This window comes from Athene cunicularia (genome assembly GCF_003259725.1).
Source record: "Athene cunicularia isolate RWA chromosome 4 unlocalized genomic scaffold, athCun1 chr4_part1, whole genome shotgun sequence".
In the NCBI taxonomy this organism is placed as follows: Eukaryota; Metazoa; Chordata; class Aves; order Strigiformes; family Strigidae; genus Athene; species Athene cunicularia.
The window spans coordinates 1,328,617-1,344,754 of NW_020799098.1; the positions used below are offsets into that span (position 1 = coordinate 1,328,617).

Genomic DNA, 16,138 nt, shown 5'->3' on the forward strand with positions numbered 1-16,138 from the left:
CTCTCGGAGTGTCCCCCAAAAGCCCAGCGCTGTCAGGGCTCTGCGCTCTGACTCTACATGGGCTGCTTGGGATGGGAGGGCTGGCACCAGCCGGCCCCCCTCCCGAGACAGGGGAGGATTCGGCTCCTCACACACCCCCCCGCTCCCCCAGCACCCCCCGAACGGCAGAGACACCCCTCGTCTCCCCATCCCGCACCTCCCTTGGGTCCCCGCACCCATCCCAGCTGCGGGCGGTGGCACCTTGAAAGGCGGCGGCTTGTGCTGCCGAGGTATGTTTTGGGGTGAAACTGTTTTTTTTTCTGTTGTTGAGGAAGTCCGTTATTTTCCCCAGCGGTATCTATCACTTTTCAAATAGGAGGAATAGGGGGGCTGCCAGGTTGGGTTCAGCCTCTTTTCTCCATCCCTAATTCTTTCCACAACTCCACCAGGAAGCCGGGGCTGATGCTTCTCCACGCAAAGCACCATTTTTATTATTATTATTTTATTTTACTTTCGAGCTTTGCTGGGTTCGCTGCTGCAAATAAGTTTTCCAGCCACTCCAAGAGAAACCCGTGCGAGCCGGGGAGCTGAGAGAGGAACGGGGAGGGTGGTGGGAGCCAGAAACCTCTGTTTGGATTTGAAGAGGAGAGGAGGAGCGGACCGGGAAAGCTGCCGGCTTCGGTTGGAGCCTGGGCACGGCGGGGCTCATCGCTGGGCTCGGACATCCCCGGCCGCGATGGTGTGAACATCCCAAAAAAAAATTAAAAAAAAAAAAAAAAAAAAGGACTTGGGTTAGGGGGATGGGGAACCCCCTCTGCACTACATTTGAGTTTGACTTAGTTTTTTCAAGCCCTGTCTCATGCTCTGAGTGTCTCTGATTCCCAGCAAAAGTTATAGTCAAAACAGGGAGAAGCTTAATCTAAGAACCAAGAGGTTTTTACAACGTGGCCCAAAGCCCAGCCCAGTAATCCCTGCAGAACGGCTGCCCCTCGCCTCCCACCCTCTCCCCAGACAGCGTGGGAGAAAGACGGGCTCTGCAGCGAGCTGGGAGAGGCAGCGGCCATCTCCCTCTGTGAAGAAAAAAAAATAAAATCTGTATTTTTTCCCCCCTTTCTGTGAAACGGGAAGGCAGCAAACCCCACCAAGAGCCTCTCACCCTGCGTGGCTGAAATGCAAGGCGCATCGCAGCCGTGCCTCAGTTTCCCCACCAGAAAATGAGACTTAGGTAGGGCTGGGGGGTTGGAGGGCCTGGCTAAGGCTTTCGGAGGAGGTGAGGAGAGGGAAGCTGGGCTCCTGCCACCACCTTATCAGATTCCGGGAATAACTGCAGATTACATGCTATATATAATGAAAGTTGATTAAATGCCACCGTGTGATAGCGCCGGGCACGTCCCGGGGCCTGGTGGGACGGATGTGGCCGGGCTGGGTAGCTCAGTCACGTTAAACACTCACTCTGCAATTCCCAACAACTCCATCTTTTTTGCTTTTTACATTTCAATAACTTTGTCTTTCCTTAAGCCAAATCCCCCTAGATCATTGCACGGGGAACCAAAACAAGCGTATAAAATTATAAAGCCAATCAGCTCTGTTATTCCACTCCCTTAGTAAATAACTTTCCCCTTTGCTGGGGAAGGTTACTAGATCTGAGCTTTCACTGACAACATTTGGCTTGGCAAAGTGGTCCAAGTCTTGACATTTTTGCTAGACTTCATCCCCTCTCTGCAGCATCTTCAGAGTTTTATTTGTTTTTTTCCTGTTGTTGTCCAGGCTGAAGTCATCAGTAGCTGCTCCCTCTGCTGCAATTAAATGCAGCCACATTGTTTCAGGGAAAAAAATAAATCTTAGAAAGTCTGCCTGTCACTAATTCAGCCAAGGAGTTGCTTGTACTGCTCTTTTAGCTCCTCTGCTCGAGCCCAGCTCTGGCTGGAAGGATGATGGCTCGATTTCTGGGTGATCGAACCACGCTTCCCCATCCCGTAAATGACGACAATCAATAAAAAAAAAAAAAAAAAAAAAAAAAAAAAAGCTTGTGTAATTCGTGAGAGAGAGAGAAGGCAGGAGGATGTGCTGCTGCCCGCACAGCCCCTGCCCTCGCCCTGTGCTGGGGTGCTCCTTGGGGTTTGTCTGGGCTGGTTGGTGACAGTGGGGATGTGAGCAGGGCCAGGGTGGTGCCACCCAAGTGCTGGCTGCTTCTCCAGGGTGAGTTTCAGGGGATTTAGGCCACTGGTTTGGGACCTGTGTGGGCAGCAGTGCTCCTGGGAGGCTTCCAGGAGTGAGGCTGGGCCAGTGATGAGGGTGCTGGCCTGGGGAGGGGGTGATGCTTTGGCATCGCGCTGGTGTCCATCCCCCAGAAACACCCAAGAGGTGGCCCTGGATATTGGTCAGAGTCCTCAGCTCTGTCCCTTCCTCCCTTTTCACTCCTGATGTGGCTGCGGAGGAGCTCCCACTCTTGGGGGCTTGCAAGGTCTGTTCATGTGCTCACCAGGTCTTCTCTTGTCCAGGGCCACCATCCCATGGAGAGCGGGTCACCCCACACTGGCTCCTCAGGGGTCGTACCAGACGAGCCGTCAGTCTGGATGAAAAGGTAAAGGTGAGGATGGTTCCTCCCCCGGGCACCACGCGGCCAGGTCCTGCACCTCGAGGTCTTCATGGTGGGGCTCGGATGAGAGTTGGAGTTTTAGGTCCCGTGTCAAGTTGATAGGACCCATCACCCTGTTCAGATGGGGGATGCAACAGTGGGTTAATTAAGTGTGATCCTAACTGTTGGGCAGTAGGAAGAATGGCCAAGGGCTGTGGGGTGAGCAGAAAGGAGATGGGCAGTTTAGAAGGAGGAGGTGCAGCTGATTTCTCACAGTGCTGGTTTGGCTGGGATGGGCTGACCAGCAGTTCTTAGCTAAAGGGAAGGTGCCGAGGGATTTAAGAGCAATGTCCTTGGGAAGACTGCGGAGAAGCCGGGTTCAGGCTGCAGGGAGGAGAGGACATCTCTTCTGAAGGCTGCTCCGCTGGCCTGTTGCACCCTCCCTGCCACCCCCAGTGCTTCCAAATCCACTTGATGAGGTGCTTGTCATGACCCTTGCCTGGATTTTGTCACCTTGCCCGACTCTGGGGTTAACTGGCTCCGCAGCTGCCCGTCGGTCACAGCAGCTGGTCGTACCCAGCAGCTGGGAGGGGCTCTGGGGGCTGCGGTCTCCTTCAGGGTGGATCAAATCGCCTCCCAGCACAACGAGCACCGATGTGGATGGTTGCGGGAAACCGTCGGGTTTTGGGGATGAGCAGATTTGCTGCTGAGAAGACTCAGTGCTGGGAGGTGACCTCCTCTGGTGGCATCTCCCTGGAGCAGGGGCTGAGGATGCAGCTTTGAAGCCACCTGAGGTGCCTCCAAGCGAGGCCTCCTTGCTCCAGGCAGGAGATACCAAAGGTGGAGTCAACCCCACTTCCCAGTTTGTGCTGCTTGGCTCCTCCGAGGGGCTGGACAGTGCCTTTTCCCAGGGGAGTCGGGGGCATCGCTCCCATCGGTGCCGACTGCTGGGAACTGTGCTTCTCCGGTAGCTGAAACAGCCCATCGCGTTGGGGATGCTGTGGTCAGCCTGCAGAAACGTCCCCTCCCTTTCCAGCAACCCCGGATCGCTCTATATTTAGGTTGGAGGGCACTCGAGACAGGGAACGCGTGGCAGCAGGAGGTTTATTTATACTTTTGCTCACACCCCGCTGCCCAAAATTGTGCTGGGTGGGTGCAAATCCGTGTGACGGGGGATGTGGGGCTGGGACGGCCACTGGCCAGGGTCAGGGTGGCTGGGAAGGTCCCGATGTGTTTCCTGGCATCTGCTCTGCCTCCACTGCCTCCAGCCAGCCCAAAACAAGGAGGCTCCTGTTCCTTGGAGAGGGGGGAAGGCTGGGAGAGGGAGGGTGGTCGCAGCCGGGAGCGAGGAGGCTTCAGGGGGGAAGGATGGTGGCAACCAAAGGACGGGGTAGGGGTGAGCGGGCTCCCCAGCCCTTTTTTGCCCTGGTAGCACTGATGTGTGTATTTTTAGGATCAATTTAGTCCACCCCATCCCCACCCCGTCTCTTTCTGCCCTCTAGCAAAGATCCTGGAAATAAATACAGCCATGTGATTGCCGCCAGCCTGCTCTGTCTGTCTGGGCAGGGCTGGCTTTCGGGGCGGGAGTCTGGCCCGAAGGAGACAACATCCGAGCGTGTGAAATGATGGGTTCAAGCGTGGTGACAGCCCTGAGGCTCCTCTGTCCCTTCCCCGGGGGCTGCTCCTCTGTGCAGCGGGTGGGATGCTGCGGGGTGGCCCCTGTCACTGTCCTGGGGGACATCACCACGTCTCCTTTCCCTCCTCCTGGAGGAGCAAGGTTGAGCCAGTGGGATGAGGAGGAGGATGGTGGTGGCAGCCCTGCAATCCCATCATGTGTGGGCTGGCATGGCGCTGGGGGGGGCCAGACCCTGCCTCCCCCCTCTACACCCTCCTCTCTCCTATTGTTCGGGGCTGAACTCCCTGTGGGCTCGACGGCTCCCGACACACATGGAAGCGATTTTGGAGAGGCCGGGGAGGAGGTCGTGGGGACCCTGATTGCAAACAGCTCCCTCGTTGCCACCGGCTTGAGGTGGGATCCTGCCCCACTGCTACTGGCATCCTCCTCCTCCTCCCACTCCTTTCTCCCAGCTCAGGGCACGGAGTGAAAGCTCCTGGAGCTGACCGTGGGCTTTTCCAGCTGGAGCTGGAAATGGAGGTTGGGCCCAGTATCCTGGCCCAGGTTTTCCACCAGTATCCAGCCCCACGAGTCCCCTGTTCCCTCCCTGCTGCCTGTGGTGCTCCGACTTACTTCTTTTTCTCAAGTATCGTTTCTCACTGCAGTGGTTTTAAACGGAAAGAAAACACCTTTAGACTGGACATAAGGAAAAAGTGTTTTATGGTGATGGGGATGAGGCCCTGGCCCAGGTTGCCCAGAGAAGCTGTGGCTGCCCCGTCCCTGGAAGGGTTCAAGGCCAGGTTGGACGGGGCTTTGGGCAACCTGGGCTAGTGGAAGGTCAGCCCATGGCAGGGGGTGGGACAGGATGATCTTTGAGGTCCCTTCCAAGCCAAACCTGTCTGAGATTCTATTTATCACAAGGGCTGAGGAACACCCAGGCAGAGGAGCCCCTCAACCCCCTGGCTCCCTGTCCCTGTGTGGGAACACACCTTCGCATGGATGGAGCATCCTTCCACCCACTGCTTCCCCCCCACCACCACATCCGCTGGGTCCCTGGAGCAGCCAGTGTCTTCCTGTCCTGGGGGTGGGACGTGGTTATCCCCTTCCTCCTTGCTGACTAACGCTTGGAGCATCCCCTTGTGTCACAGTCAGGGTGTGATACCCCAGGCCCCTCCCCGGGAAGCATCACATAGTGTGGGGTCACAGCCCTGCTCCAGAGGAGGAAGGGAGGAGAGGGCCTGGGGCGGCCTGCAGGTGCCGAGGATACACATTCCCACAGTCTGTTTCCTGCAGGGAAGCCCTTTTCCCTTTGCAAGGTGTGGCAGGACTGACAAAACCCTGATGTGGTCCCTGAGCCAACTTGGCTTCACAGTAACCAAAATCCTGCCTCTGCCTCTGGGGCCTGGATTGCCCTGGTTCCCCCAACTGCCCTGGCTCTGCCTGCCCCCAGGATTCTTTTCCAGCGAGCAACTCGGAGCGAGAGGTTTGTCCTTGAGGTCTCGGATCCTGATCCCATGTGTATTTAGGACAAGGCAGTCCCCAGACTGTGTTCTTCAAACCTTAACTCTGCTGCTCAGATCCAGCTGCCTGGGGAGGACCTGGCTCAGCCATGATGCTCCAGCTGCAAAACCCATCACCAAATCCTCTACGGAGCATCTCCTGGTACCTCTGATCCCCGTCTTCCTCCTTACATCCAGGCTTGCATGTGCTTACTTAGGAAACCAGGGCTTATGGGACCTGCCCGAGCAGATGACTGGGCTGTGATTTGAGCTTGGCTTTTGGATTTTGGCTTAACTAGTGATTTCTCAAGGGGGTCAGTGCTCTCTGAGCCCGGTTCTGGGAGAGCCACTCTCCTGCAGGGCAGCGAGAGCTTTTCCAGCAAGGATGAGGAGGGAGACTGGGCAAGGAAGATGGCCAGGAGCCGTGGGGAAACAAAGATCATCTTTCCCCTCAAAGAGCATTGCTCTTGCCCTCAGCTCCTCTGCAAACATTGCTGCGGTGTTCCTGATCAGCGGATTAAAAAAGAAAAACAGACTTGAGCTCGGCCCGGTGAGTCTTCTGGGCTGGGTCCCGGCCAGGGCACATTCATCTCAGCTGCTCTTTGCCTCTCCCAGCCCAGCCCCTGGTGGGACTGGCTTTCCTGGGATGGCCTGGAGAGGGGCCATCACCTCCACATGCAGCCAGGGCTGAGAGAAGGGGGTTCCTGCAGCCTGTGGTAGGGACTGGTACCTCCTTTTCGTATCTGCTGGAGAGAGGAGGTGGTGGTGTTTGGGTGGGGGAGAAAGATGCTGGAGCCCAGGAAGGTGCTGGAGACACAGATGGTGCTGGAGCCCAGGATGATGTTGGAATTTGGGATGATGCTGGAGCCTGGGATGACACTGGAGCCCAGGGGGATGCAGGAGCCTGGGAAGATGCTTTAGCCCTGGATGGTGCTGGAGCCTGGGACAGTGCTGGAATCCTGGATGATGCTGGAGCCCTGGATGATATTGGAACCTGGGATGATGCTGGAGTCCAGGAGGATGCTTGAGCCTGGGACGATGCTGGAGCCCAGGAAGGTGCTGATCCCCACTCATTCCTGGTGCACAACACTTTGGCAGGCAGCTCACGGGGACCCAGCTGCCTACCTGTTAGGCTCAAGGCAAAATTATTAGCGTTTAATTAATGCAATAACTTTTCCTGGCCTTAGAGTTGGGTTATCTGACTCCTGTCTGGTGTGCATGGTGCTCGCACCCTCCTTCTCTCTCTTTTTCCTGCTATTTATTTCTCTAGACGCTGAGCTGGTTTCAGCCCATCCCAACTGAAACCAGGATCAGTCCCCTGCTCCCCACTGCCTCTCCATGTGCTCTCAGGGGGAAACTGAGGCACGGGGAAGGGGAGAGCTTGGAATGCATCACCTCGCAGGGGTCAGACACAGATCCCATTAGCAGTGGTTTGTTTTCCAGCCTTCAGCAGCCGGGGAGACGGGCCGGTGCTTGCACGGGGCACTGCGGATGCTGGGATAACTCTGTACACTCACATGTCCCTTTAAGACGGCAGCTGGGAAAGAGCATTTTGCCAGTAAAGGCCCTTAAGTCGAGGCAGGGAGTAATTGCTGGGGAATTTAAAACCAGGAAGGAGCCGGCAGGGACTTGGGGAGAAGGAGGAGGAGGAGGACGACTGTGGGGAGTGGGTGTTAGGGAGATCAGAGACGGGGAGAAACAGGCCTGAAAAAAGGGAGGGCGAGAGGGGGAAAGAAGTGAAACAGCAAGAAAAATGTACAGACCATGTTTGGCCAGGGAGTGATGTTTGTATAAGATCATGTTCTAAAAATACAGCCCATTCCCACCATCACTGAAGGAGAGAAGCCCTCTGCCCCGGCTTCCTTCTCCTCCCCGCATCACCCAGGGCCCCTCGCCAGGAGTGGGGGACCATGGCCATGCTGTGATCATGGCCGTGGCTGTGCCAAAGGGGCTCGCCGGGAAGTGGCAGGGCCTCGAACTCAGCCCGTTTGCTGTTGGGTGGTTGTTTTTTGGCTGGTTTTTGGTTGGTTTGTTTTTGTTTTTTTTTTTTTCACTGTGTCTGGTCTCCTTTTTTGGAGCTGGGAAGACAGTGTTGGAGGCAGAAGGGGGGCTCAGCCAGGCCGACTGTCACTGCGTCCCCCTGGGGTAACCGGCACCTCCCTGCCCTTGGGAAATGGGGCTGTAAGGACTCAGACCCACGAGTCTCCTTGGGGCCAGAAGCATTTCTGTGGCTAATTTGAGCAGCTTAATGGGGTACCTCCATCCCTAGAGCACAATTTGGGGTGAACCTGCAGGAACACCCCTTCTGGGAGCACAAACCCCATGTCCTGGGGTGCAGCAGCAGTGGTACCTGGCTGCCCTGCACCCTGAAATTTGGCCCGTGATGCTGCCCCTTATTAGCATGATGGTCCCTGGGGGGTGGCTGCCAGGTTGGGGGCCCCTCCAGTCTCCCTATGGGGTGGGGACTGGGTTGCGTAAGGAGCAAAGCCCTCCCGGCCCTCTCCGTAGGGATGAGAGGGGACAGCAGGATCTGACCTCTGGTTTAGCCCAAGCTGGGAATCACCCAACTTTGCCCCCGCCCCGCTGGATTCCTAATGAGTGGCTGTAAAACCCCGTGATGTTAAGAGCAGCCCAAGCCAGAGCTGAGCAGGATGGGTCCTTCCTCTCCCCTTTCCCTCCAGAGCTGGGAAAAACTCGTCAGCTCACAGCCAGGGTGCCGGGGCCCCGCAGTGGATCCCGAACTCGTGGCTGAGGGCTGGCAGCCCGCCGGGCTCCCTGCATCCATCATGGATGGGGAGGGACCGAGCGAGGGAGACAGAACCACCCACACTGACCCGGCCATAAACAAGAGACAGGGCGATGCTTTTAGTGTCCCCAGTGCTGGAGCCAGAGAAGGGACGTGGGGACATCAGAGCACTTCTGGGCTCCAGCGCATCCTGTCACACACAGATGAGCTATACTGGTGTGGGTCCCTGCTTAGGGTTCCTGTTGAACGCCCTCCAAAGTGAGGGAGTGAGTAAAACCACCGTCATCCTGGGGAAGCTGAGTCAATTGTTTCCTCTTGCTGCCCTGCAGTATTTTTAACGGTGCCCTTATCCAGTGCCTGGGCGGTTACTACTTATTTTCGTACCCCACAAGGGTGCACGCAGGTGCTGACCCCACCAGGGACCAGCCTCTGCAGGGGATGACGCCCTTTCCCCTGGCTCAGGATCACTGGAGGGATGGAGCCGTGGTGGGATGGAGTACGCAGAGACCCTGCTCAGGGTGCTCGTGGTGCTGCTCCCCATCCCGTATCCCGTCTTGGTTCTCCCTTGTTGCCTTTCCCTGGGGGAGCTGCCAGCAGAGTTGGGATTTACCGTCTCATCCCATCCTTGTGGGGTGAATCTCAGTGCAGATCCTCCTTTATCCCCTGCTAGGCTGGGAATTCACGGGAAATGAAGCCGGAGGGTTTATTTCTCACCTTCCACGGGCTTGCAGTAGGTGGAACAGATCCACGGAGGAGAGGGTGGGATGTGCCCTGAGCTGGGGAGCAGAGGAAGGCACTGGGGACGGGGATGGGCAGAGGAGATGGTGTCTGGTGGGTGCCCCATGGTCCGCTGCCAGCTTGAATGGAGGGACTGAGCTTTTGGGAGGAGAGAGGTGATATAGGTTGGTGGGGAATGTCCCCTGCAGAGTGACTGGGGTGCTCAGGGACCTCCTGGCCCCTCTCTGTGTCACCACTGACACCCGCCCCTGCCCGGCAGCACATGTGCTTTCACTGCTCCTGCTGTATTTTTGTACTTGGAAAAGCAGCTCCTGGGTTTCTAAACAGGGATGTGGCTCTGTGTTGCTAACAGAGCAGTAGGTCCTACAATAATACAGGCAGGCAGCACCCTGGGCTCTGTCTTTGCTAACACTGTCCCTCCTTTGCTTCCTCCGTAGGTGCCGGTGCCTGCCCGGGCAAAGGTGGCTGTGATGGCCGAGGGCAGGGAGCTCGTCCTGGTGCTGGAGAGGAACCAGTAAGTGTCTGGGCTGGGGCTGGGGCAAGGTGTTGGGTGTCCCTGGCATGCTCCCACCTGGAGCAGTAGTATCCTGGCCACCCTGTCCTGGCTCTCCTGCCTGCAGGGGAAGGGACAGCTCGGTGTGGCTTCCTGCCAGCTGCAGCTGATGTGGCAGTTTGGGCTGAAATGTTCCTTTTTCCGCTGCCCACACCCGTGTTGTGCATGAAACAGCCCTGGCTCGATGCCGTGGTGCAGGATGCAGCACAGGTGAAGGCGAGGTGGGGTGCTTAGGGGATGGGGATGTGCCAGGCAGAGGCTCAGGGGGATGGGGGGCTCTTGGGCTGCCGTCCTGCTGGGTGGGCTGATCCTGTGAGGTCTGTGGAGGTGTCTCATGGTGGGCACTGCTGACTGCTGGCAGGGATTTGGAAACCTTTGCTGCTCTTCTGTTGGTTTGTTCTGGGGTTTGGCCACCATTCCTGGGTGACCTTGCCACGTAGCCTCACTCGAGCCTTTCTGGGGTCCTTCTTTGGGTGCAGGTACCAGCAGTGTCTGTCCCTGTGATGCTCACCTAGCCTGGCATCCCCTCGTGCCAGGGCTGGAGCAAGGAGAGCAATCATCTCCATCTCCTGCCCTGCTCTCCTTGCCCCTCTCCCCGAGACCTTGTGACATTTGTCCCCTTGCACATTCGGGTCCCTCCCGGTGCCAGGCAGCCCTGTGATGGAGCAGGGCAGAAAGCTGATTTCTGCAGGACGAGCTTCTGCTTCCACTTCTGCTTCTTGCCAGCAGCCGGGGGAGGCTCACGCCTGGCAGATCCCTCTTCCTGCTGCTGTTTGGGTACAAAAGCAGTCACCACCCTGTCCCCCATGCAGCCCTGCTGACCTGCAGAGGAGCTTTTGGTGTGCGGGAAGGAGAACTGGGGGGGCTCCCATCCACATTGTGTTTTAGGACTGTGAGCAGTGGTGAGGTTGGCAGTGGGGATTGAAAGCTCATGTGCAAAGCTTAGCCTTGTTTCTTAGCCTGGTGCACCAGGCCTGCAGATGTTTACATGTCTTCTCATGGCCATCATTGCCATGATGGATGAGTGTGGCCGGGAGGGGTGAAGGGTGGCCATGTTAGACCTCAGATCTTTTTTCTGGTACTGGGAGATGTGGTTGGCCTCCAAAACCATCCTTTGGGGTGTTTTCCAACAAGGCCTTCCCTTGAGCTGGAAGGGAATACACCTGGTGGCTGTGGTGCGTCTGGCAGGACTAGAGGAGTGTGGGGCATTGCAGGATCTTGAGCTCTGGCTGAGGGCACAGTGCAACAGATGAAGGGGTTGGTGGCAGCGAAAGGGAACTGATCACCCAGGACAATCCATGGTACCAGGGATCATCCATGGCACTCAAAAGCATCTGTGGCACCCAGAACTGTCCATGACACTCAGGACTGTCTGTGGCACCCAGGACTTTCCATGGCATCAAAGAGCACCCATAGCACACCAGACCATCCGGGGCACCCAAGACACCTTGTGGCACTTGTGATAGTCCATGGCACTCGAGATCATTCCTGGCACCCAGGATAGTATGTGGCATCCAAGAACATCTGTGACACCCAGGGCAGTCCATGGCACCCAGGACAGCCTATGACACCCAGGACAATCCATGGCACCCAAGGCAGTCCATATGGCACCCAGGGTAGTCCACGACACCCAAGACTGGCTGTACTGGCCTACTGGGGAGACCAGTGCAGCCCTGGCCATCTAAGATGCTGCCTTGTGCCAGATAACCTTAGACCTGGTAGCTCATGGGCCAGTGAGGCCATGGTAGACCTCAAATCTTCTTTTCTTCTGGTACTGGGAGATGTGGTTGGCCCTCAAAACCATCCTTTGGGGTGTTTTCCAAGAAGGCCTTGCCTTCAGCTGGAGGAGAATACACATCTCCTTGTCCTCCCTGCCCAAAACTCCTGGTCCTTGGCCTGCCCTGGAGAGGACATCCCAGTGGTCTGAGCCGTGATGGGACTCGTTGTGCCCCTGGATGGGGGATCGGCTCAACCCTCCCAGTTCTTCCTGTTCCCCAGGCATGGCATGGAGGTTTTTGCCTCTCTGCTGTCCTCAGCTGACCTGTCCCCATCCCTGTCCCCATCCTGTACGGGCAGCTGCCTGTCTGCCCCTGTGCTGGCCGGACACTTGTCTTGCCAAGCTGCCCACGGGTCCCTTGCCAGGAACCAGACTGAGCTCCTGTCTCCTTTCTCTGCTGTAACTGGAGTTACTGGTGCCAGGCACCCACTCACAGGCAGGCTAGGAAGGCGGGAACATGACCACAGTGACATTTTTGGGGCCAAACTGTTTGCAAAATAGAAACCAAGAGGCGGGAGGGCTATTCTGGGGCTGGCTGCTTGGTTTATTTTCCTCTGCTGCAGAATAAAACCTCTGGGATGGGGCCAAACCCCACAAATAAAGGGCCAAGCTGTCAGCAGGGGTAAACCCAGACCTGCTTTCTCCTTCTTTGGGTGGCCAAGACTCCTGCATGCGCACTGTCCCTTGGAAGACCTGCTGTCCTCACAGTGCCTGCAAGCTTGTGGTGGGGTGCCCATCACTGTGGCATCTGGACAGGGCTGTGCAGCCTTCGGTGGTGTGGGAAACCTCCATCCCTTTCTCTTCTTTTCCACCACTCGTGGGGTTATTTTGGTCTAAATCCTTCCTGCCTGCTCCCTGGGACCCTCAGGTCCTCGCACTCGCTGGTTGCAAACTTAGTTCTGGCTCTTGCCCACAGTGGGAAACAATTTGTCAGCGCGGGACAGGGCTGTGGCACTGGTGGCCCCGGGGCTGGGTTTGGTGGGTGTTGGCTGTCAACTGGGGGAAAGCTGAGGCACATGGGTTGAAGGCAGAGGGGTGCAGGTTTTACTAAAAGCAGCCTGAGCTTTCTCACGATCAGCTCTGTTTTTTTTGGGGACCCCCCGACCCTGTTGCTGGGGCGTTGCATCAGGAGCATCACCCTCGCTGTGCCGTGAGTGAGGTGAAGTGACATGCCTGGGGCTGGAGGGGTTGGCTGTATTGGAGACCTCAAACCTCCTGTGTCCTCAGCTGGACCCTGAATACTTCTCCTGCTGGGAGGGTTTAGGTTTGGGGAGGTTTGGCGCTGATGGAGGAGCTGTCACCCTGCCTGGCTGCTTGTCTTCAAGGGTGGCAAGGTGGCCCCTGAGCCATGGGTGGGTGGGCAGCCGGGCTCCTCCAGTGCAGGTCCCCTGTCCCAGACCAGCAGGACTTTGGAGCAGAATGGGCTGAGACACAAAGGGGGATGTTGGACTGGGATTCATGTCACCACTGGCCATGGGCAACCACTGGTCGGGGACCAGCCCTGAGACAGCGGTGATGGCCGCACTGCCAGCTCCGCTGCCCGAAGCTTTGCAGAGGGGGGCTGGGAAGGGGGACTGTGCTGATGGCTCAGCCACAGAGGCACAGGACACCCAGAGCAGCTCGAGGGTCCTCACCCCTCTCCCGTCTCTCTGCAGGCTGCTGGCGCCAGGCTACACCGAGACACACTACACCACGGACGGGAAGCCGGTGACGGTGACCCCCAACCACACGGTAGGTGCTGGGGGACGGACGTAGCTCATCTCTGCTTTTCAGGGTGCCTTGGCACTTGGGACGAAGCCAGAGCCCCACCGGGATGAGGCGCGGTGTTTTCGCTGGCAGCATCCCCGGCGCCTGTCGCGGGAGGAATGCAGCAACACGTGGCTCCTGTATCTCTTGGCCGCGATACAGCACCTCGGGAAATAAACACAGGCAGTGCCGGGCTCGAGCAGCTCGTGGGGCTGGTGGAGAGGGGGCTGGATCTGGCTGCCCCCTTCCTCTCTGCAGGGACCCCCTCTGGGGACCCCTTGGAGCAACACCGATGGTCCTGCAAGCCCAGCTCCAGATGCTTCACGGGGCTGATTTGCCACTTCTCCCCTTCTCCCATCCTTCACCCAACCCCGGGGGTGGGCAGGGAGGGGGAGAGGCCCTTTTTCTGGCAACACAAACTGCCTTCAAGGAACTTCATCTCTGGAGGAGGCAAGACCCACCACCCTGCAGTGGGTACCCCAGAATTGAGTGTCACCCTGTTGCAACCACCAGCTGCCATCCTGTGTTCACATGGTCTGACCAGTGCAGAGGTTTTAGTGCTAAGGATATATTAGCTCATAGGGTCGTACTGACGGAGACCCCCACCCCGGGTATGGACCAAGCTGCGGTGCAGTGAGCTTGTGGGGCCTCAGCGGGGGCTGGGGAAGGCAGAATGAAAGCACCACAGGAGCTATCGGGGACTGCTCTCCATTGCCAGGGGCCTGATAGTGCTGAACAGCAATGCCAGCTACTACCTGAAACCTTTGGGGACCCCCGAGCCAGGACACCACATCATCCACCGAGCAGAGCACTTGCCCATCCAGGGCGGGACCTGTGGCCATGGTGACGATTTCGGGAGCACCATCGCTGACATCGCTCAGCTCTTCCAGCCGGTGCACCGCCGGGTAAATCCATCCCAGGGACCTTTGCTTGCAGAGGGGCAGAGGGCTGGGAGTGGGGCTCTCTGCACCCCTGCTAGATACCTGCAACTTGTGGCATGGTGCCCATCAGCCTGGCGTCTGGGCAGAGTTGAGTAGGCAGATGGGGCATGAGGGGGTCTGTGTGGGCAGCTTACCTGGTTGGAGTTTGGGCAGGAGACCTCAGAGATGTGTGGGATGGGTGCCAGTGCTGTGCCGCACGGGGTAGGACATGCTGTGGGGTGGCTTTGGGAATGGCACTGTAGCCACTCAAATTTTCCTTGTTGCCTCGTGCCTCAGTTTCCCCTCTCAGCTGTCCTTCGCGAGCAGTGTCTGGGAAGCCTGAGATGCCCAACACCGTGGGCTACCCGCTCCTTCACTCCTCTGAGCCTTGCTTCTGTCTTGCAGGCGAAGAGAGATGCTTGGAGAACCATGAAGTACATGGAGCTCTTCATTGTTGCTGATCACACACTGGTGAGCGCTGTGGGGGAGCCTGGTCCCCTGATGAAATACTGGGACCCCTCTCTGTCTCCCTCTCTGGTTTTCCTCCGGTGACCCTTCCCCATCCCCATCTCTCTGCAGTACAGGAACCAGAACCTCAACCTGGGCCACACCAAGCAGCGCATCGTGGAGATCGCAAACTATGTGGACAAGGTAATGGCCAACAAGAGGGACGTGCTGGTCCCTTGTGACCTCCTCCATCCTGTGACCACCTCCGTCTTGTGACCACCTCCTTCTTGTGACTGTGTCCATCACTGAAACCACATGTGGAAGCACCTGAGATTGGGGCCAGCCTGGTGGTGACCCTCAGGGACTGTCCCCATGTCACTAGGGCTAGGAGTTGAGATGGCAGATGTGAGCACGTGGTGGAAAATTCTTTGCTGTTTAGGCATTGTCAGCTGATGGGTGGTGTTGTGCCATCCTGACTGGCTCCTGTGCCCATGCCTGTGTTTGTAGAGCTCATACTTGCAGGTGGATTGGGACAAATGTGTCCTCAAGTCACCCAGCTGGAGGGAAAGCGTGGAGACCCACCAGCTGAAACGCTGTGGCGGGGATGAAGGATGTACAGCAAACACCAGTCCCTGTCCCCTCCATCCCTGTACCCTCCCTGCAGTTTTACAGGTTGCTGAATATCAAGGTGGCCCTGATCGGCCTGGAGGTGTGGACAGAACGGGACCAGTGTGCCGTGACCAGCGATGCCAACGCCACGCTCTGGTCCTTTCTGCAGTGGAAGAAGGCGCTGAGGTCACGCAAGAAGCACGACAACGCCCAGCTGCTGACGTGAGCACCCCTATGGACCTGGGGGTGTTGGGGCAAGGGGGTCCCAGCTCGGACTGGGGTCTCCAAACCACCCCTGGGGTGCTGACTGCCCCTCCGTTCTCCTTCCTGGGCAGGGGGAAGACCTTCAGAGGGACAACCATCGGTATGGCCCCGCTGGAGGGGATGTGCAGCGTGGATAACTCTGGAGGCGTCAGCGTGGTAAGAGGGGCATGGGGGTCCCTGCTGCTCCTCCCAGACTGGGGGACCCCATCGCCACCCTGTCTTGCTGGGGTTCTTCGTGGGTTTGGAGGACCAGCCACCTGGGATTGGTCTTGGGATGCAGCCTGAGAGGGCACGATGCTTCTGGTATCCCCTTACCCCTCTCAGATGTTGGCCAAGTACTAAGGAGGGTGGGAAAGGGCTGGTTTAAAGGTCTTCTGCCCCATGTACAACCCCGTCAGTGCTGGGATGTCCTGCATTGCTTCTGCCTCTCACATTGAATAGCCCCTGTTTGTTCCCTGCTTGTGCTCTCTGGTTTTGTAGGGTCATCTCCACCCCAGATAACTCCTCCTCCTGATGGGGTGATGGTGGCCCTGGTGACCTAGGTAGGGTGGTGCTCTGGGGCACTGAGGTTTCTGGGTTTTGGCTGAACATTCCAAGGCCGCAGGTTTTCAGCAGCTGGCTCTGGCAAAAAGAGCTTCCAACAGTCCTGTGCAGGACTTCTAGGAGA

The 16,138-nt window shown here is 57.6% G+C and overlaps 1 protein-coding gene across 1 annotated transcript in view; it reads left to right on the forward strand.

The window, feature by feature from the left end:
- Positions 1-16,138, forward strand: part of ADAM33 (ADAM metallopeptidase domain 33) — a 35,188-nt gene that overhangs the window by 5,962 nt on the left and 13,088 nt on the right. The window contains exons 2-10 of the mRNA XM_026846889.1: positions 2,023-2,178; positions 2,481-2,563; positions 9,593-9,669; positions 13,141-13,216; positions 13,912-14,136; positions 14,557-14,622; positions 14,731-14,802; positions 15,263-15,429; positions 15,543-15,627. Of these exons, the coding sequence (XP_026702690.1) occupies positions 2,023-2,178; positions 2,481-2,563; positions 9,593-9,669; positions 13,141-13,216; positions 13,912-14,136; positions 14,557-14,622; positions 14,731-14,802; positions 15,263-15,429; positions 15,543-15,627 (1,007 nt within the window). The remainder of the gene's footprint in view (positions 1-2,022; positions 2,179-2,480; positions 2,564-9,592; positions 9,670-13,140; positions 13,217-13,911; positions 14,137-14,556; positions 14,623-14,730; positions 14,803-15,262; positions 15,430-15,542; positions 15,628-16,138) is intronic.